At 49.0% G+C, this 22,964-nt stretch overlaps 1 gene segment (V, D, J or C); it reads right to left on the bottom strand.

Annotated features, from left to right (window-relative positions):
* LOC132516749 (immunoglobulin heavy constant mu-like) overlaps window positions 1-22,964 on the bottom strand; it is a 104,441-nt gene that overhangs the window by 15,661 nt on the left and 65,816 nt on the right. The window contains 1 exon segment of the C gene segment in view: window positions 20,747-20,768. Within this exon segment, the coding sequence occupies window positions 20,747-20,768 (22 nt within the window).

Genomic DNA, 22,964 nt, shown 5'->3' with positions numbered 1-22,964 from the left:
GCTTTTCTGCTGGTGGTGCTGCCTCTGCTCTGAGCCACACCAATTCCCTGCAGCCCCTGCAGTGCGTGGACCCGACCCACTCCTCTTGCAGCAGGAAGGATCAGGACTTCTGTGTCTGCAGAGTCACAGTCAACTCCGGGTCCACATTTACTACAGCCTTCCCCTGGAAAACTCACATAAATGCCCTGAGACTTGAGTTCCCTCGTCTATAAAAAGACGGATAACAAAGAGGGAATCAAGATGGTGGAGTAGAAGAATGTGGAGCTCACCTCCTCCTACAGATACATCAAAACCACCTACATATGGAACAATTCTCACAGAACACTTTACTGAGCACTGGAAGAAGACCTCAGACACATGAAAGGACAAGAAAGACCTCCACATAACCGGGTAGAATAAAAGAAGAGAAAAAAAGAGGAAGCGGGATGTGACCTGCACCCCTGGGAAGGAGCTGTGAAAGAGGAAAGGTTCCCACACCCTGGGAAGACCCCTCACCAGTGAGATCAGCTGGCAGGTAGTGGGGGGTGCTTCAGAGGTTTGGAGGAGAGTGCAGCAACTGGTTTGTGGCAGGCAGAACAGAGGGAGACCTGTACAGACAGACCTTGCCATTGCTCTGAGTGTCCCAGTCTGAGACGTACTTCTGTTGGTATAGGCAGGGGCTGGATGCTGAAGGTTAGGCTTCGGAGGTCAGACCTGGGGAGAGGACTGGTGTTGGCTGTGTGGAAACAGCCTGAGGGGGCTGGAGTGTGGTACCGCTGCAACCAGGGTGTATGCGGAAGAAGACTGGGTCTGCCATAGAAGCTAAGTACCATTGTTAAGTGGGACGTGAAGGGAAGAGTGGGGCGGGATATTCCATAGCAGCCTCTTTCTCCATGCACTAGACAGGACGCCACCTCAGTGGGCTCCAGGAGTGTGTGCCAACAGGTTGCCCCCTCACAGAGGTGAACCCCAGGGGCTGCACGATGTAGGAAGCAGGGCTGAAACCTCTTCCCGTGGCTGTGTGAGCTGTGACTTTACCACCACCACCAGCTTTGTAAACTCGGTGCCTGTAGGCAGACAACAGGTGTTCCCACGGCTGGGGTGGGTCTGGCCTTAGCAGCTGTGGGCTTTCTGGGCACATGCACATGGGGGCTGGGCCGGGTCTGGGTCTGAGCTGCCTCCATAACACTCACAGTGGGTCCAGGTGCATGACCACTGTGGTCCTGGGACCTGACTTCAGTGGATCTGTGCTGGTGACCTTATGAAAACAATGCCTAAGCGACCCCAGGGCTGATTGCTGGCATCCCCACAGTTGAGGTGGGGCCAAGGGCAGTGCCAGCAACAGTGTACTTTGTGAGCCATCACAACAGGTGACAGGTGACACCACAGAGCACACTACTGGTGGACAGCTCCAGTGGAGAAATACTCAGCGGCTCCTCTCGCAGTGGGCACACTCCAATACCTCCTACCTTAGACTGCAGCTCAGAAACAGATCTTGGGGCTTCTACTCCAACAACTAGGGAGAAGGCCCTTCCCCCAACAGGGCTGGGACAACCACAGAGCAAAAACAGGAAGCCCTGCTCAACATCCAGTGCAGGCTTTGGTCACCACAACACCAGTCACTCTTCCTATCAAGGAGAAAATAGCCAACACTCACTGAGGAAAGAGGTGGCAGGTATCCACACTAAAAACAGCCCTTGTACCAAAAAATATTAAGCCCACACAAGCTACACAGAGACGCCCCCACATATATAGCCCTCCAAGACTACAGTAGATAATTGTTTCTCCTAAACTCACAGAGTAAGAGAAATATAAGGCAAATGAAGCAGAGGAACCACTCTCAGGTAAAAGACCAAGAGAATTCCCTTGGAGGAACAAACAATGGAACAGACTTCTTCAGTCTAACAGACACCAAGTTCAAAAAGTCAGCAATGAAAATACTGAAGGAATTAAGAAAGGCTATTGACAGAAATGCAGATTACTGTAAAAAGGAACTAGAAACTAAAAGGTGAAGCCAAGAAAAATTAGAAAATTCATTTGCTGAGATGAAAGTTGAGCTCAAGGCAAGGAAGAGCAGAATGAATAATGCAGAAGAAAGAATAAGTGACCTGGAGGACAGAATAGTGGAAATTACCCAACCAAATCAGCAGACAGAAAGCCAAATGAAAATAATGAAAGCAATATAAGAGACATATGGGATAATGTAAGCAGGCCAATCTACACATAATAGGGATTACAGAAGGAGAAGAAAGAGAAAAGGGGATTGAAGTTGTATTTGAAGAAATTATGGTTGAAAACTTCCCAAACCTAAAGAAGGAAACAGACTTCCAGATACAGGATGCACAGAGGGTTCCAAACAAGATGAAAACAAACAGACCTACACCAAGATATAATTAAAATGACAAAAGTTAAAGATACAGAGATGATTCTAAGGCAGTAAGAGAAGAACAAAGAGTTAATTATGAGGGAACCCCCATGAGGCTATCAGCTGATTTCTCTACAGAAACACTGCAGGCCAGAAGGGAGTGGCAAGTTATATTCAAAGTTCTGAAAGGGAAAAACCTGCAACCTAAGATACTCTACCCAGCAAGATTATTTAGAATAGAAAGAGAGGTAAAGTATTTCCCAGACAAGGAAAAACTAAAAGAATACAGCAATACTAATCCTATCCTAAAAGAAATATTGAAAGACCTTCTCTAAATAGAAAAGAAGTAAGAAGCTATAGGAAAGAGAAAAATCACAATTGGAAAGCAAATTATTTAAGCAAGTATACAGATTAAAAAATCAAAAAATTTTTGTGAAAGCAATGATAACCACAATGAACAGCAAAATGATAAGTATGAAAATGTAAAAGAGGACATCAAAATCATAAAATATGGGGCTTCCCTGGTGGCGCAGTGGTTGAGAGTCTGCCTGCTGATGCAGGGGACATGGGTTCATGCCCTGGTCCAGGAAGATCCCACATGCCATGGAGCGGCTGGGCCCGTGAGCCATGGCTGCTGAACCTGCGCGTCTGGAGACTGTGCTCTGCAATGGGAGAGGCCACAACAGTGAGAGGCCCGCGTACCGCAAAAAAACAAAACAAAACAAAACAAAAACCATAAAATATGGAGGAGGAGAGTAAGAAAATGCAGATTTTTTTAAAAAGAAGTTGTTTGAGCCTACATAAATATCAGTCTAAAGAAAGTAGATATAAGAAGGGGTTAACATATTTGAAAAACAGGGCAACCACAAGTCAAAACCATACAGTAGGTTCACAAAAACCAAAAAGAAGAGAACACAAGCATAATATAAAGGGAAATCATTAAACCACAAAAGGGAAGACAAAAAGAAAAAAAAGGAACAAAGAAGAAATATAGAATCAACTGGAAAATGAAGTTTAAAATGGCCATAAATACATATCTATCAAAAATAACCTTAAATGTCGATGGATTAACTGCTCCAATCAAAAGACATAGAGTGGCAGATTGGATTACAAAACCAAAATCCAACAATATGCTGTCTACCAGAGACCCACTTTAGGGCAAAGGACACACATAGATTGAAAGAGAAGGATGGAAAATGATATTTCATGCAAAAGGAAATGACAAGAAAGTGGGGATTGCAATACTCATGTCAGACAAAATCGACTTTAAAACATAGGCCATAAAGAAAGATAAAGAAGGACACTATATAATGATAAAAGGATCAATACAAGAAGAGGATATTACACTCATCAACATATATGCACCTAATATAAGAGCACCTAAATACATAAAACAAATGCTAACAGACATAAAGGGAGAAATCAATGGGAACAGAATAATAGTAGGAGAATTTAACACCCTACTCACATCAATGGACAGATCTTCTAGACAGAGAATCAATAAAGCAACAGAGATCCAAAATGATACAATAAAACTGTTAGACTTAATTAATATTATCAGGACATTACATCCAGAAAAACCAGAATAAACATTCTTTTCAAGCGCACGTGGAACATTCTTTAGGATTGATCATATACTAGGGCACAAAACAAGGCTCAACAAATTTAAGAGTATAGAAATTATTTCATGCATCTTCTCTGACCACAGCAGCATGAAACTAGAAATCAATGACAGGAAAAGAAATGAGAAAAAAAATGATTATGTGGAAACAAAACAACAAGTTACTAAAAAACCAGTGGGTCAACAATGAAATCAAAGAGGAAATTGAAAGATACCTTGAGACAAATGCAATGAAAGCAGAGGCATACAAAATCTATGGGATGCAGCAAAAGCAGTTCTTAAAGAGAAGTTTAGAGCGATACAGACCTTCTTCAATAAACAAGTAAAGCCTCAAATAAACAACCTAACTTACCACCTAAGAGAATTAGAAAAAGAAGAACAAACAAACCATATACGACAAACCCACAGCCAACATCGTTCACAACAGTGAAAAGCTGAAACCATTTCCTCTAAGATCAGGAAGAAGACAAGGTTGTCCACTCTCACCACTATTATTCAACATAGTTTTGGAAGTTTTTTTTTTTTTTTTTTTTTTTTGCTGAATGCGGGCCTCTCACTGTTGTGGCCTCTCCTGCTGTGGAGCACAGGCTCCGGACGCACAGGCTCAGCGGCCATGGCTAATGGGCCCAGCTGCTCTGCGGCATGTGGGATCCTCCCGGACCGGGGCACAAACCTGTGTCCCCTGCATCAGCAGGCGGACCCTCAACCACTGCACCACCAGGGAAGCCCAGTTTTGGAAGTTTTAACCACAGCAATCAGAGACGAAAAAGAAATAAAAGGAATCCGAATCAGAAAAGAAGAAGTAAAATTGTCACTGTTTGCAGATGTCATGATGCTATATATAGAGAATCCTAAAGATGCTACCAGAAAACTACTAGAACTAATCAATGAATTTGGCAAAGTAGCAGGATACAAAATTAATGCACAGAAATCTCTTGCATTCCTATACACTAATGATGAAAAACCTGAAAGAGAAATTAAGGAAACACTCCCGTTTACCATTGCAACAAAAAGAATAAAATACCTAGGAATAAACATACCTAAGGAGACAAAAGACCTGTATGCAGAAAACTATAAGGCACTGATGAAAGAAATGAAAGATGGTAGAAACAGATGGAGAGATATACCATGTTCTCGGATTGGCAGAATCAACATTGTGAAAATGACTATACTATCCAAAGCAATCTACAGATTCAATGCAATCCCTATCAAACTACCACTGGCATTTTTCACAGAACTAGAACAAAAACTTTCACAATTTGTATGGAAACACAAAAGACCCCGAATAGCCAAAGCAATCTTGAGAAAGAAAAACGGAGCTGGAGGAATCAGGCTCCCTGACCTCAGACTATACTACAAAGCTACAGTAATCAAGACAGTATGGTACCGGCACAAAAACAGAAATACAGATCAATGGAACACTATAGAAAACCCAGAGATAAACCCACACACCTATGGTCACCTTACCTTTGATAAAGGAGGCAAGAATATACAATTGAGAAAAGACAGCCTCAATAAGTGGTGCTGGGAAAACTGGATAGCTACATGTGAAAGAATGAAATTAGAACCCTCCCTAACACCATATTCAAAAATACACTTAAAATGGATTAAATACCTAAACGTAAGGCCGGACACTATAAAACTCTTAGAGGAAAACATAAGCAGAACACTCTATGACATAAATCACAGCAAGATCCTTTTTGACCCACCTCCTAGAGAAATGGAAATAAAAACAAAAATAAACAAATGGGACCTAATGAAACTTAAAAGATTTTGCACAGTAAAGGAAACCATAAACAACACAAAAAGGCAACCCTCAGAGTGGGAGAAAATATTTGCAAATGAAGCAACTGACACAGGATTAATCTCCAAAATTTACAAGCAGCTCATGCAGCTCAATATAAAAAAAAACCTCAACCCAATCCATAAATGGGCAGAAGACCTGAATAGACATTTCTCCAAAGAAGATATACAGATTGCCAACAAACACATGAAAGAATACTCAATATCACTAATCATTAGAGAAATACAAATCAAAACTACAATGAGGTATCAACTCACTCTGGTCAGAGTGGCCATCATCAAAAAATCTAGAAACAATAAATGCTGGAGAGGGTGTGGAGAAAAAAGTACCCTCTTGCACTGTTGGTGGGAATGTAAATTGATACAGCCACTATGGAGAACAGTATGGATGTTCCTTTGAAAACTAAAAATAGAACTACCATATGACACAGCAATCCCACTACTGGGCATATATCCTGAGAAAACCATAATTCAAATAGAGTCACGTACCACAATGTTCATTGCAGCCCTACTTACAATACCCAGGACATGGAAGCAAACTATGTGTCCATTGACAGATGAATGGATAAAGAAGATGTGGCACATATATACAGTGGAATATTTCTCAGCCATAAAAATAAATGAAATTGAGTTATTTGTAGTGGTGTGGATGGACCTAGAGTCTGTCATACGGAGTGAAGTAAATCTGAAAGAGAAAAACAAATATCGTCTGCTAACACATATGTATGGAATCTAAAAAAAAAGTTTCTCAAGAACCCAGGGGAAGGACAGGAATAAAGACGCAGGTGTAGGGAATGGACTTGAGGACATGGGTAGTGGGAAGGGTAAGCTGAGGCAAAGTGAGAGAGTGGCAATGACATATATAGACTACCAAATGTAAAATAGATAGCTAGTGGGAAGTAGCCACATAGCACAGGGGGATCAGCTCGGTGCTTTGTGACCACCTAGAGGGGTGGGATAGGGAGGGTGGGAGGGAGATGCAAGAAGGAGGGGATATATGTGTATGTATAGCTGATTCAATTTGTTATACAGCAGAAACTAACATAAAAATGTAAAGAAATTATACTCCAATAAAGATATTTAAAAAAAGGAATGGAAGAGGAGAAATCACTACTGATACTGCAGAAATACAAAAAACCAGAAGAGAATACTATGAAAAATTATATGCCAAGAAATTGGACAACGTAGAAAAAATGGACAATTTTCTAGAAACATATGACCTACCAAAACTGAATCAAGAAGAAATAGATAATTTGAACACACCAATTACTAGATTTGAAATAGAATTGCTAATTAAAAAAAAAAAAACTCCCTACAAACAAAAGTCCAGGACCAGATGGCTTCACAGGTGAATTTTACCAAACACACAAAGAAGAAATTATACCAATTCTTCTCAATCTCTTTCAAAAGATTGAATAGGAGGGAACACTCCCAAAGTCATTGATACCAAAACCAGATGAAGACACTACATAAAAAGACAATTAGAGGCCAATATCTTTGATGAATAAGGATGCAAAAATTCTTAACAAAATATTAGCAAACCAAATCCAGCAACACATAAAAAAGAGCATACACCACAACCAAGTGGGATTCATCCCAAGTTCACAAGGATGGCTCAACACACACAAATCAATTAACGTAATACACCACATCAACAAAAGAAATGACAAAACCACATGATCATCTCAATAGACGCAGAAAAAGCATTTGATAAAATTCAACATCCATTCATGACAAACAATTTTACAGAAGTGGGTATAGAGGGAACACATCTCAACGTAATAAAAGCTATCTATGACAAAACCACAGCCAATATAATACTCAACGGTGAAAAGCTAAAAGCCTTCCCACTAAAATATGGAATGAGACAAGGGTGCCCACTCTCACCACTTCTCTTCAACATAGTATTGGAAGTCCTAGCTACAGCAATCAAATAAGAAAAATTAATAAAATGTATCCAAATTTGGAAGGGAAGAGGAAAAATTGTCATTATATGCAGATGACATAATATTATATATAGAAAACCCTAAAGACTCCACACAAAAACTACTAGAACTCATAACGAAATCAGCAAAGTAGCAGGATACAAGATTAACATATAGAAGTTGCCTGCATTTCTTTATGCTAACAATGAAATATTAGAAAGGGAATGTAAAAAAAAACCAATACCTTTAAAAATCACATCCAAAAAGATAAAATACTTAGGAATAAACCCGACCAAGGAGGTGAAAGACTTATATGCTGAGAACTATAAAACATTAATAAAGGAAATTAAGATGAGTCAAAGAAATGGAAAGTAATCACACGCTCTTGTATTGGAAGAATTAATATTGTTCAAATGGCCATATTAACAAAAGCAATCTACAGATTTAATGGGATCCCTATCAAATTACCCATGACATTTTTCACAGAACTAGAACCAATAATCGTAAAATTTATATGGAAGCATAAAAGACTCAGAATTGCCAAATCAGTCCTGAGGAAAAAGAACAAAGCAGGAGGCATAACCCTTCCAGACTTCAGACAATATTACAAAGCTACAGTAATCAAAACAGCATGGTATTGGCACAAAAATAAACATATGGATCAAAGGAACAGGATAAAGAGCCCAGAAATAAACTCACACACCTATGGTCAATTAGTCTTTGACAAAGGAGGCAAGAACATATAATTGGAAAAAAGACAGTCTCTTCAGCAAGTGGTGCTGTGAAAGCTGGACAGCTGCATGTAAATCAATGAAATTAGAATACATCCTGACACCATACACAAAGATAAACTTAAAGTGATTTAAAGACTTAAACATAAGACATGACACCATAAAACTCCTAGAAGAGAACACAGGCAAAACATTCTCTGACATAAATTGTACAAATGTTTTCTTAGGTCAGTCTCCCAAGATAAGAGAAATAAAAGCAAAAATAAACAAATGGGACCTAATAAAACTTACAAGCTTTTGCACAGCAAAGGAAACCGTAAACAAAACGAAAAGACAACATACAGACTGGGAGAAAATATTTGCAAATGATATGATTGAGAAGGGCTTAATTTCCAAAATATAGAAACAGCCCATACAATTCAAGAACCAAAAAAACAAAGAACAGAATCAAAATATGGGCAGAAGGCCTAAACAGACATTTCTCCAAAGAAGATATACAGATGGCCAACAGGCGCATGAAAAGATGCTCAACATCGGTTATTATTAGGGAAATGCAAATCAAAACTACAATGAGATCCTACCTCACACCAGTCTGAATGGCCATCATTAAAAAGTCTACAAATAGCAAATGCTGGAGAGGGTGTGGAGAAAAGGGGATCCTCCTACACTGTTGGTGGGAATGTAAATTGGTGCAGCCACTATGGAAAACAGTATAGATGTTCCTCAAAAAACCTAAAATAGAGTTACCATATTATCCAGCAATCCCACTCCTGGTAATATATCCAGACAAAACTATAGTCCAAAAGGTACATGCACCCCTATGTTCATAGCAGCACTATTCACAGTAACCAAGACATGGAAGCAACCTAAATGTCCATCGACAGATGAATGGATAAAGAAGATGTAGTACACGTATACTCTGGAATATTACTCAGCCATCAAAAAGAACGAAATAATGCCCTTTGCAGCTACATGGATGGACTAAGAGATTATCATACTAAGTGAAATAAGTCAGAAAGAGAAAGACAAATACCATACAATATTACTTATATGTGGAATCTAAAATATGACACAAATCAACTAACCTACAAAACAGAAACAGACTCACAGACATAGAGAAGGACTTGTGGTTGCCAAGGGGGAGGGCAGGTGGGGGAGGGATGGAGTGGGAGTTTGGGATTTGCAGATGCAAGCCAGTATAATAGAATGGATAAACAACAAGGTCCTACTGTAGAGCACAGGGAACTATATTCAGTATCCTGTGATAAACCATACTGGAAAAGAATGTGAAAAAGAATGTATATCTATGTATAACTGAATCACTTCGCTGTTCAGCAGAAATTAACACAACGTTGTAAATCAACTATATATTTTAAAAAAGACAGATGACAGTGTCCTGCTTTCCAGAATCTTGTGGAATTAAAAGTGGAAGCGAAAGACCTGGTACAAAAGCGGGGGTGCTTCTGACAGACTTCCTCTCCTGAGAGGCAGGAGGTGATCCAAGGAGTGTCACCTGCCCAGGACATGGAGCGTTCCATTTTATCACAGAGAAAACAGCCGAAGTTTCCTGTCATTCATTTACTCAAGTCTTCCAACTTTTCTCATTTTTTGTGGCATGCTCATGTGCTATCAGAGTTGGGTTTTGTTTGATGGTCCAGTTTGAATGTCTCTTCCTTTTCATAGGCGTGTTAGGACCACTCACATGTACTGATAAGACAGAAGGATATGTTTGGTGTCAATCCTGTTTTACCATTTTATGCCATGCTTTCTATTTGTACTTTTTAAAGATTTATTTATTATTTATTTGTTTTATGTATTTCTGGCTGCATTGGGTCTTAGTTGCGGCACCCAGGATCTTTGTTGAGGCATGTGGGATCTTCTGTTGCGGTGTGCGGGCTTCTCTCTAGTTGTGGCTTGCGGGTTTTCTCTTCTCTAGTTGTGGCGCGTGGGCAGTAGTTGAGGCGCACAAGCTCAGTAGTTGTGGCACATGGGCCCCGTTGCCCGGCAGCTTGTGGGAACCTAGTTCCCTGACCAGGGATTGAACCCTCATCCCCTGCACTGTAAGGTGGCTTCTCTACCACGGGACCTCCAGGGAAGTCCCCATGCTTTCTCTCTGTAAATTTTCCAAAGCAGCTGTGCGCTTCAGGTTGTCTTTCTTTGCTGCTGTGTGTGCAGCGGCCACCTCCCCGGTGTCCTCTGCGCTGCTTCCTCAGATGGCACGCACGGGTCTGTGCCCAACAAATGTGACATGTGAGTGGGTGGGCTCCTCTTTGTCCCTTTTCCCCACCCCTCCCACCATGTGGGTCCAATCCGCGAGGCCACGTTCTCAGTGCGTGTTTACACCGCCTCACGTGCTTGGCTGCTAGCCCATGGTTTCGCTTTACTGATGTCTGAGGCCTGGCTCTTAGCAGTGAGGCAACAATTAACAAGACCTCTAACGCCCACGTTCCTTTCCCTTCTCCCAGTTCTTGACAGCTGTGGACCTTCTGCCTTGTCAGAGCGTTTCCGTTCTGCTCTACTTCAGAGTTAAACTGCACTGGGTACCCGCTGCAGGTCCTTTGGCCCCAGCTTCTCTGGGCATCTTTGGTGGCCGAAGCTTTTCCACTGGTGGCTGCACCATGCAGGGGTCATGGAAACCTACTGAGATGTAACTGACTTGCAGCACTGTGGGAAGTTTAAGGGCCACACGTGTGGATTCAAGACATTTACATGTTTGCAAAATGAGGCCACTGTAGTCTTAGCTAACACCTCTATCACCTCACATAATTATGTGCAATAAAATTCAGATTTTATGGCGAGACAAGAAAAATGTGAACATAAAAACGCTTCTCTGCCCTTTGGCCTCCTCACTTCCCGCACCGTGCAGTGCGTGTCTGCGTTAGGCGTCGACCAGACCTCCCCCTCCCCCATCAGCAGGAATACCTGCTCAACCCTGAAGAGGAACTTTCTCCTAGCGCCGACAAGACAACTCCTCCAATGGTCACATTCCTTCTTGATCTTGTAAGGGGTCACATGACTCACCAGGATGCCGCTTAGATCTGGATTATGTAAACTGTCAATAATACGTCATCTGACGTACAGCCTTCTGTCTCAACAAATTATAGAACTGTGCCTTGACTTCTAATGGGCAGAACAGTACTCAGAGCTTTCTGAGATGCTCTTCCTGGGTTATAATCCTTGAATTTGGCTCGAATAAAAATTTCCACTTCTTTCTCAGATTGACTAATTAATTTTTCCTCCACAATTTTCATTGCTATTTTTTGTGGTGGGAAAAATTAAGATCCAGTCTCTTAGCAACCCTCAAAACTATAACACATCATTGTTGCCTATAATCTCTACACTGGGTATTAGATCTCCTGGATTTACTCACCTACTGGTTGCAAGTTTGTACCTTAAATAACATCTTCCCATTTCCCCCACCCCCCAGTCCCTGGCAACCACCTTTCTACTCTCTGTTTTTACAAATTTGGTTTTTAAAATGCCACGTATTGGTGAGATCATACAGTATTTGTCGTTCTCTGTCTGACTCGTCTCACTCAGCATAATGCCTGCAAGGTCCATCCATGTTGTCACGAATGGCAGGACGTCCTTCTTTCTTGCAGCTGAATAGTATTCCATTGCACACACATGCCACCGCTTCCGTATCATTCATCTGCTGCTGGATGTGTTGTGGGTTGTGTCCACATCTTCAGGGGTCTTTATGCTTGGAGGACAGACCAGCATATATGAACTCCTAGACGCCCCCTCCCCTGAGTATCCTTCAGGCGCTGTTCACGGCTCAATGGTGCTGAATGTGGCTGCTGAGAAATCCAGGACCAGCCAGTCTTCTCTCTTATGGATGATTTGGTCGTTTTGAATGCTGCCTAAATTAATTCTTTCCAATTCTCTCCATCCTGAAGTAAGGTAATACTAGCCCTGAAACTGTCGTCGAACCCAAGTTCGTGTGCCCAACGCATAGCGAGACCAAGCAAACTGAAACACTGGAGTTTGGAGCAGAGAAAGGTTTATTGCAGGGCCGTGCATGGAGACGAGGTGCCTCGTGCTCAGAAAGCCCGAAGTCCCCAGTGGTTCTCGGGGAAGCATTTTTATAGGCAAAATTTAGGGGAGGGCTGCAGGGTGTGTGGCTTTCTTCTGATTCGTTGGTGGTGAGGGAACAGGCTGGTGTTCCGGAGTCTGTGCTCAGCGTGGAGTTAGCATCCTCCACCTGGGTGGGGGCCTTAGTTCCTGCAGAAGAGCTCAAGGGTATATCGTTCTGTGTGTCCCTGGAGGAGGAGCCAGGACCCTGTTGTTTCCTGACTGTTCCTCCTTTGTTCCTGCATTCTCTTACTTCCCTGGTTAGTAACTGAATCTGCCTTTTTGGGCTCAGGGAAGGCATAGGAGTCTGAAGCCTTTTCCCTACAAACCAGAAATGGGGGCACAGAGGGTTTTGGATCCAGGAGTGCCCCACAGGGTCCTGCTTGGTTTTAATCCTGCTTTTTCTGGATACTCATCAATCTTGAGGGGAGCAGGTGTTGGACAAGAAAGGGAACGATATTTTGGATAGAGAGCTTAATCGGTTTTAGGGGGACTCAGTTTCAAAACCACGCCCTGTGCCTTAAACACTCAAGGCCCTTAGGTAGAAACCAAGTGATTAAGGGAGACCTTCAAGCTTGGTTTGCAGAACATGGGGGAAAGCAAACCGCAGATCTGGAAATCTGCTGACAGCCCCTCGGACGGAGCATCCTGAGGGGCTAGGATGACTGATGGTGAACTTTGGACATCGCAGGCCGAAAACCCACCACGCGTGACACATGGCTGCTCACGTAACCCCCAGATTGCACCTGGACCCACAGAGAGCGTGCAGTGCGGCCACACCTGTGCAGAGAACCCGTGAAACTGACCTTTACTTTCCACTGGTTGTTTCGAGCGCCTTCCCTCCCCCTCCCCACGTCTCACAAGCGATCGGAGACAAAGCTGAACACATTGCCTCCTGTCTCCTTGCTTGGCTGCCGGCTATGAAGCCTCTCTCTGCTTGGCCTTCCAAGGAACCCACTCGCTTGGCTCCATCCACATACTGGGTGGGACACGGGAGCTGGAGAAGATCCCCCCGGAAAGGCGACTCCTGGGAAGCACTGTACTGCCTCCTGTGTGGCCTCTGCCTGATGCCAGCTGCTTTGGGCCCATTTATTTATTTATTGAAATGGAGTTGATGTGCAGCATTGTGTTAGTTCCAGGTGCACCACAGAGCGACTCGACGTTTGTGTCCATTAAGGATGACTGTGGTCCCCACGGTCAGACTATTAACCACGTGCCCCGGCACAAAGTTATTACAGTACTACTGCCCATATTCCTTGTGCTGACTTACTTATTGTGTAACGGGAGGTCTGTACCTCTAACTCCCCTTCACCTGTTTGGCCTCCTCCGCACTCCCCTTCCCTCTGGCAACCACCTTTTTGATCTCTGTATCTGAGTCTCTTTCATTTTATTATGTTTGTTCATTTGTTTTGTGTTTTTTAGATTCCACATATAAGTGAGATCATGTGGTATTTGTCTTTCTCTCTCTGACTTATTTCACTTCACATAAAACTCTCTAGGTCCATCCATGTTGTCACAAAAGATAAGGTTTTTTTTTATGGCTGAGTAATATTTCACTGTATATATACGTACCACATCTTCTTTATCCATTCATCGGTCGATGGACATTTACGTTGTTTCCATGTCTTGGCTATTGTGAATAGTGCTGCTGTGAACACTGGGGTGCAGATCTCTTTTCAAGTTAGTTTTGTTTTCTTTGTATGAATACCCAGAAATGGAGTTGCTGGGTCATTTGGTAGTTCTATTTTTAGTTTTTCGAGGAACGTCCATACTGTTTTCTACAGCAGCTGCACCAGTTTACATTCCCACCGACGGTGTGCGAGGGCTCCCTTTTCTCCACACCCTCGCCAACACTTGTTACCTGTGGTCCTTTTTGATGATAGCCATTCTGACAGTGTCAGGTGATATCTGCTCCTTAATATACGTTTTGGATTCTGTGGGTTATATCAGCTTTCCTAATTTCATAAAAAATGCAAGTTTCCATTAAAAAATTCTACATTTTGCTTTTGCACAAATTCTGAGAACGAAAGGGGAAACTGCTATGTGGGGAGGTGGGCCTGGAGGAGGTCTCGAGCCCCCCAGGGGTTTCTGTGACTCAGCTCACCTCCTCACCTTCTCTGGCCTGCTCGGCAGCCGGAGGTGCCATGCCGAGCACAGGCTGCTTGTGGCTGGGGTGTGGATCTCAAGGCCAGGCCGGTCCCACATTCTGGCCTCACTCCCTGGCAAGGAGTGGGGGGCTCTGGGGAGCCCAGCCCAGGACACCCTGCTGCTCCTTCAGGCTCGGATGCAGTGGTCCTGGGGATGGCCGTGGCCCCCGGGCTCTGTCTGCACCACTGTCGAGAGCTCTCCCCACACCTGGGCCTCTCTTCCGCTTTCCCGCTGGCTTTGCTCCTTCCGTGCTGTTGCGAGCACTTGCTCTAGAGGCTATAATGCGCCTGGTCACCCAGACCCGGCTGCCGTGTGTGGAGATGGCAGGTTCGTGTGCCCAGGCCGCGAGCGGCCCTCTCCCTTCCTTACACCACAGTGCCGGCTCTTAAGTTGTACTTGAAATGGTTATTTCTTTTGTGTCAGAGTCTTTCCATTTTTGTCTTGGTTGGATAATGTTTGTCTTTATTAAAATAAATAATTTTAATTTTAAATAGTCTACATTATACTTACTGAATATTGAATGTATGTGTATATATACACGTATTCATATATATTCGATATGTACAATATAGACTACTGAAGATAAAATTATATTTTATTGTAACTAAACATATATATAGTTTATTCAGTTGGGAAGGGGACAATCTCCCAAGTTCATGCCTGTGGAAAGTATATTTGAATGCTAGTTGCTAGTTTTTTGGGCGTAAGGGTCTTGGATTATATTTTCTCTCCAACAGGGTTTTCTAGGCATTGATACATTTTTTTAAAGAAGTGCTGCCAGAATGTTCCCCTCTTACGCGTGGTCTGATCCTGTGTAGGTGTTTGCTTGGCTTATTTTGAAGTCAAGTAACTCCAATAAAATCCATTTGTTTAGGATTGCTCTGGTTGTTTTTTTTTCTGGGGATTTTCAGCAATTTCTGAAACGTTGTTTTGAGCTGCATCTCAGAATACTGGTTCTGGGTTCCTGGCTGCCTCTCCCTGCAATTGGCAGGTGGTGTGACCAGTGTCCAGTGTCACACTCCCTGGAGGATCTTTTCTGGGAGAGGTGAGAGCACTGTGGCCAGTGTGGGCAGGACACGTGATGGGCCTTAGGAGGGTGTGTGGGGTTTTCTCTGAGAAAGGAGGCGCTGCAGGGACCCGAGGCCGGCGGCCAGGTGAGTGACTTAGAAGGCCCATGGTGCTGTCATGAAGAGCTGGGTGCAGGGGAGGTGTGGGGTGGACAGGCAGTCTGTTTGCAGACAGCCGTGCGGGTCCTCAGAAGGCGGCCGGCAGCGGGAATGGCGAGCTCTGCCCCGGCTGCCCGGGAGCACAGTGGGTAGGTGTGTGGTGTCCAGTCCACCAGGTTCAGGGCTGGAGCTCTCTCTTTGGGACTCATCAGTCTGTAAATGGCATTAGAGTCAGAGGACCAGGGATGCCTGCAGAGAGGAAAGAGGGCACGTGCTGTCCTAGGCATGGCCTGGTCAGCATCGGGGACGAGAGAGGGAGTAGAGGGGACAGAGGGCACCTGCCATGGGGGATGGGGTCAGAGAGCAGATACCATGGAGGCCGGGACCTAGCGGGCAGCAGGAGGGGTCACTTGTCTGCAGCTCATGTACTTGAACGTCCCAGAATCTTTTACCAAAACCATGACTTATTTGGGATCCAACTTGGATTTCAGAGGTTCAAGGGACCTCTGTGCTTTAGACCTATTTGTTCTGAGAAGCTCTAGGGGTCTAATTCAGGAAGATGCCCGATGGGCATGCAGACAGAGGGAGCCAACACGAAGCGTTTATAAATGCAAAGGACCTGGCCGATGGGCAGTCGGCACCAATGCTAGCCTTGGACACAAAGAGCTGGAAACCGTTTCTGCAGCTCCAAGGACCTGCCATGCCAGCCAGTCGGGACCTGAGGGCTGCGCACTCAGACGCTTTGGCCAGGAGGCTAGACGTCGTCAGCACACTGGGTGCCCTGGGCATCGGGGCAACTGAGCTGTGTACCAGCGGAGGGTCAAGTCATCGTGAGTCTGATGGCTGCCCACCTGCAGTCTTAGTGCTGCAGAGAGAGAAGCGGGTCCCCTGGGGCTGGCAGCACAGAAATGTTGTGGGAAAAGGAAACAGAGAGGGTGACATTGTCAGCATGGGACAGAAACACATCTTTGTTATTTTTATTAAATGTACATAATATCTGTCTAATTAACCCTATTGTATTTACTTTCTGCTTTGAAAAAGTCTTGCGTTTAGGTGTCTTAAGAACATACACTAATATAGCTTGCAAAATGTAAATGAAGCTCTAGAGAGTTAAACAAAAGCGTTACGATAAACTGGTACCTCAGAGGTCGGAAGAGACGTGACAAAATACTGTTATGTTTTTATACATACCATTTGTTTAATTAGTCCTGCTAGTACCACTAATTGGCACTAGTCCTAGTGTTTTGATTAAATAATGACATTCATTTAACAAAAAGGAAACAAATACCACATAATCTATAAGTTCAAACAGATGCCCACCCTTGTTTCTGTGTTACGGTGATAACAGGTGTGTGCATCTGCAAGGACAGGAAGTCCCCTACATACGAACGAGTTTCGTTCCGAGAGCACATTCGTAAGTCCAATTTGTTTGTAAGTCCAACAGAGTTAGCCTAGGTACCCAACTAACACAATTGGCTATATACTGCTGCCTTTACGCTTGCTTCCAGACATCCTGGGCTTGAAATAAGGATACTGTACTACTGTACTGTATACAGTGCTATACAGTAAAGTACACAAAAGCACAACCACTTCTAGAGGATGCACGCACGTGACATCGTATGCCAGTCTCGTGAGCTAACTTACGTGATGGGACATGAGAACGCACATTCCTGCCTTTGAAAGTTCGCAGCTTGAAGGTTCGTATGTAGGGGACTTACTGTACTCTCACAGAATCACGTTATCTTTTGCCTGGTGTGGCTGTGACCTTGTTGGCTGCCTGCAAGGGCGACCTCCCTGGGGCCCTGCACACGCGCAAGCACATTGTGGCTGAGGTGGTAGGAGTGGGGAACCCTTTTCTATTATTCTGGTCAACTAGAAGAGGGCCTCAGCCGGGCAAACAGGCACGGCCGCCTGGGACTGGGGAGGGTGGATGGGACGTAAAGTATAATTCCTGTGGGGATGGTGGCTGGGAAGCTCTTCAGTGGGGTTCAGTCGGGGTGGGCAAAGCAGGAACCCTGCTACTCTGGCAGACCCAGATAGAGCTTATTCCTCCTGTGTGACAACAGAGGAATCTCAAAACACTATCGCGGACCAAGGTTGTGTCTATATTTTAGGTCTGCTGTCTTTCATTGGTGTGCAAAGGGGCTGCTCATCTCCAGACGCTGCATCTGCATCCCAGGATGAGCAGAGAGCAAACCACACTCTGGAAGCCCTACCCTTGGACCCCAGTTGCAGCTCACTATCAAGACGAGGGTCATGTGGCTGCCCTTAGCTGCCAAGGAGTCTGGTCTGCATTGGGAAGGGTGAGGGGAGGACGGGTATCGGGTGGGCACTAGGATAGTCTGCCCCAGAGACAGACAGAGCAGGATCTGTGGGTGGGGTGAGGACCCCTGGTGTGGACCATGCTGAGCTGGGGTGGTGGGGAGAGTAGCGTTGGCCTTTCTGGGCAGGGAGACCCCAGGACCGGGGTAGGGAGGGGAGCGGCAGTGGAGGGGGTTCAGGGAGAGAAAAGTGAGGACGTGAGGGGTGGCGAGGGTAAAGGTGAATGGCTGAGGGTCACGGGTGCTGTAGGGAAGGAGCTGGAGAGAGGGGAGTGGGCGGGCGAGGGTCGGATGATGCAAACAGCGATTCTGGGAACAGAGCGGTGGGTGCTGAGGGGTCCAGAGGTTGGCCTGGGGCAGGCAAGAGGGAGAGGAGGACAGCACTGGCGAGACGGGGCCAGGACCTGAGGGCGTACACGTGGGTGACGGGGAGGAGAGCAGAGCAGCAACCCTCCAGGGCCCAGGGAGGGGGCGGGCGACTGGCATGCGCGTGTGAGCGTGTGTGCGGGTCTGTGTGTGTGTGCGTGCACGTGCATGTGAGTGTGAGAGTGACTGTGAGTGTTGCTCTGAGGCCGTGGCTTCCAGGGAGGGTGGGGCTCTCGGACAGGAGGGAAGGGGCAGCCGTGTGCCCTGGCTCCTCCGGGTGGGGGTCACTGTCTGGACTTCTGGGAGGTCGGCGTGCGGTTCCAGGCGAATGGTTGTGTGGCCAGGGAGGGAGATTTCAGGGCTTTGCTGTGGGGTGTGAAGTCTGGGTGGGGGCCGCGTCTTCTGGGGGGTGGCGGGGACCTCCCGGTGGCTGGCTGGGGCGGGTGGGGAATGGTGCCCTCCACAGCCACCTTCCCGGCACGCTCGCTGTCCAAGCAGTGTGTCCTTGTCCAGGTGCGTCCAGGACTCTCTGGAGTCCCCTTCACTGTGGACCAGCGGCTCAGGGTTGCCCGGGCTGCCCCCGCCCGAATGCTGCATCTGTTTTTGCATTTCGAGGAGATTCTGGGTGATCCTGGTGCATTCAATCTTTCCGGTGCGGATCTTAGGGACCCGGAGCGGGTGTGGGGAAGCTTAGGCGTCCCCACTGCGGTCCCAGTCCTCCCTCGGGCCCTTCCCACCGCCCAGGGTCAGGAGCACGGGCTTGCTCTGGTCTGAGGAGCCCCTGCCCTGCTGGGGACTCTTTCTGGCTGAGTGTAGGGTCTTGGAGCTGTGACCCTCTGGCGCTGCCAGCTGAGTTTCCTCGTCCTCCCCAGGGCCCATCTGTGCAGGCAGAGCTCTGGCGTGTCCTTGTGCATCCCTCTGTCCTGTCACCAAGTCCTAGATACTCCTTCTCTCCAACTGTAGCTAAGAGTGCCGCCTCCCCCAGGAAGTCACCCTGACTGACCCCAGACCAGATCAGGCAGGGAGACCCACACTCCAAGCCATCCCTGCGCCTCCGCTCATGGCCTTGTGCTGCACCAGTGCGCAGACTGCAGCGTGGCCTGTGCCTGCCTGCAGCCACACCCCAGGCCCCGCTCAGGCACCCTGGGATGACGAATAAATGGAAGAGCGAAGAACGAAGGAAAACAGGGCAATCTGCTCAGGGCAATCCTAGCCCTATGTTGGAACTATCTGAGAACCTCCCAGGTCTGTGTGTATCGCGGGTGGGGCAGGGCAGGAAGCGGGGGGCAGGAAAGGGCTCTGTGGTCGGACACCTGAGCTGGCCCGGAGTTTATCTGCTTCCTGCATGCCGGGCAGCCAGGTGGGCGTGGGCTGCCGCACAGGGAACAGTCTGCCTGGGGCTTGGCTGTCCTCAGGTTGCCTTCCCACCGGTGACCAGCGCTGGCCGTTGGGGCCCGGCTCGCGGCCTTCACCCAGGAGGGGAGCTCGGTGAGTGCTGCCCTGAGCCCCACCATGAGGGGGGCTCCAGACCCTCCTGGAGACAGGCTCGGGGGTGATGGGGGGCGCAGGTAGGTGGGCACACCTGTGAATGTAGGGTCCACCCTGCCCTGACCCACGGTGGGCTCAGGCTTCTGGGGGTCCTGCTGTGGGCTGGGGTACCCCGGCTGCCTGGCATGGCTGAGTCCCCAGGGCTGGGACAGAGGCCCGTGAGGACCTGGGAGGGGCCGTGTCGTGGGGCTTCTGTGGAGGGCGTCGCCTGGAGGAAGGTCCCCACCCAGGGGAGGCCCGGAGGCTCGGCTGTGGGTGCGTGGAGGGCGGGGCGGTCCCTTTCTGGGGTGGTCTTCCCGGGGCCACTTTCTGAAACGGGGCCTGAGTGCTGGCTGGCCTCCAGCCCATGGTGGTGTCCTCCAAGTCTGCTCCCCGTGAGCCGGCACCCTTGCTGACCCCGGGCAGCAGGCAGAACGTGGGAGGGCTGTGGTCCTGGTGGACGCAAGGGGCCAGTCCGGCTCTGGGTCTCCTGGGGTGTCTGTGAGGGGTCAGTGGTGGCAGGATGTGACCCTCGGCAGCTCTGGCCAGGGGCTCCGGAGCCACGGTGGGAGGGAGGGCGGGGACAGGTCCAGGACCCCATGGACTAGCCCAGCTCCCCGACCTCACCACGAAACGGGGCACTGGGGGGCATGTGCTGCGGTCGCTCCAGGGTCCGAGGATAGCGCCTGGCCGGCTGCGCTCTGCCCTCTGCCCTCTGGCCTGGGCCTGGGTCCCCGGAGGCCTGGGGGCCAGTTTGGCCACAGCTTCTCTCACGGTGTCATTCCCATCAGCTCCAGCGTGACCCAGGGCTGCTCAGCATATCCCCGGCTGCACTCTGGGCCTCGAGGCCTCTGCCATGAAGGGTGCGTTGCTGGGCTGGGCTGGGGGGGTCTCCTGTCAGGGCGGGGCCGAGGGCCTGGGCCTCTGAGCCTGCGGACTCCGCCTGCAGGCCCGAGGCAATGTGAGCTCCAGCCAGATGGCCCCCCTGCATCAGGCCCGCGCAAATTCCATTCTGCCAGGGCCCTGTGGCGGGAAGCTGCTGGGAGACCCGCTGCGTCTCCTCTCAGGCAGCCCGCCTCCGGGCCCAGGACCCTTCCTCAGGCTGCTGCTGCCCCTTGCGAATGCAGGGTGAGGGTGTGCGGGTGTCTGCTGGCCGGGAGGGCAGGGCTGTGCCTCACATCCAGAGGGTAGGCTCCTTGCTAACGGGCCACTTGGGGGCGGGGGTTTCTGTCCCTGAGCGTGTCGCCGTGGTACCAGCTACTACCGTACCACCGTGGCACAGACAGGTGCAGAAACCCCCTGGCTGCAGGGCGCTCAGCGCCCCGCTGGTCTTGTATGCTGCAGGGTGGTGTCCCGTGGAGCCCCTGGGTGCTTTCAGCCTGGTCCACGTCGGGACGAGCCCACGGGGGGTGGACTCTGAGGCAGATGCCCCTGTCCCCTGCCCACCTGCGACCACGGAACGCCACCCCTTCAGGCGCGAGGCGTGGCCGTCCCGGACCTGAGCGGCTGCCCGAGCCCCAGGCTGGCAGCCTTCGGGCTCCGGGCCTCCTTGGGGCGTGGGGTCCGACCTGAAGCCAGGGTTCTGCCGCTCGGCTGGCCGGTCACCACGCCGGCAGAGGGAGGACTCCTGAGGGCAGGGGTCAGAGGGCTGACACGGGGCTCGCTCCCGCCGTGAGAGAGTTCTGCGCTCCCCCACCCCCAAGCCTGCTCCTGGGTCGGGGTAGCATCTGCAGCTGGACTCCCCTCCCCACCCCAGCCGCCCCAGCCACTCCACTCCGCCCACACCCGCCCTGCCAGGTGCTGGGTGAGGGGAGCTGGGCCTTGGCGGCAGGACGGTGCCCTGGGGTCAGCGGGGAGGGTCCTGCACGGTCCCCACTGGGCCTCAGCTCCCCGAGGCGCCGGCTGGTCTGGCTGTGCAGCCAGCAGCAGTGGTGCCCAGGCTGCAGTCTCACCACGAGAGACCCTCCTCCCAGACCCTCCATGACTTCCCCTCCCCACGGAGGGCGCCCTGGTGCATCTGGAGGGAAGGAGGGGCAGGCAGACGGGCGGAAGGGGAGGCTGGGCCCCCGGCCCTGGGGCGGGGCGCACACAACAGCCCACCCTGTCCCGCCAGGGCCGCGGCCCCCACCTGCCTGCCCGGGCTGCCAGCCTCCTTCCTCGCTGGCTGACCCGTTCTGCCTGTGGGAGCCTGGGGTGGGCTGGAGGGGCTCACGGCTGGGCTCAGGGCTTGGGTGGCCATCTAGGTGGCGTCCTGATGCCCTGCATGCAGGGTCTGAGGGGCATTGGGTGGGGCGGGCAGCCCCTGAGGGACCCTGTGTTTGCCACATGAGAGGCTGGGCTGTCCCCCGGGACCGCGCATGCCTTTACGGGGAGGTTTGGGAAGCATGTCCTGTCGGGGGGAGCTGTTTGGTTCGGAGGAGCAGAGGTGGGGCAGTGGGCAGGGGAGCAGGGTACCCCCAGCCTGGGCAGAGGGAGGCCCCAGGGCTGGGCAGTAGGGGAAAGTCGTGGCTCTAGATAGGCACGGGGGGAGGGCCAGTCCCTAGTGCCCCTGCTGCCACCTGAGGGCCAGCAGGCTGGGCCTGTGACATGGCCTGACTCAGGCTGCCCTTCTGGAGGGTCTGGGCTCCAGCTTCGCTGCCACGTCTGTAAGTCACGTAGGGGACACGGAGACACACCCCCACGGTGACAAAAGTCCCTGCAGCTGCCCTTCCAGGAAAGTCTGCCCAGAAGGGCAGGCCGGAGGTGCCGTACTGGGGAAGCCTGGACGTAGAGCCTGCAGAGGATGGGCCGGGGGACCGCAGGACGTGCAGCAGAGGCCCAGAGCAGGGGCGGCCCCGGACAGCGCCCTGCACCAGGAACCTGGCGGGTGGGGAGGCCAGCCCCGCTTAAGCACCCTGGCAGGGCCTGTGGGCTCAGAGGGAAACGTAGGTGGGCCGGC

Source organism: Lagenorhynchus albirostris, chromosome 1 (assembly GCF_949774975.1).
Source record: "Lagenorhynchus albirostris chromosome 1, mLagAlb1.1, whole genome shotgun sequence".
Classification (NCBI taxonomy): domain Eukaryota; kingdom Metazoa; phylum Chordata; class Mammalia; order Artiodactyla; family Delphinidae; genus Lagenorhynchus; species Lagenorhynchus albirostris.
This window is presented reverse-complemented; position numbering and strand designations above follow the sequence as displayed.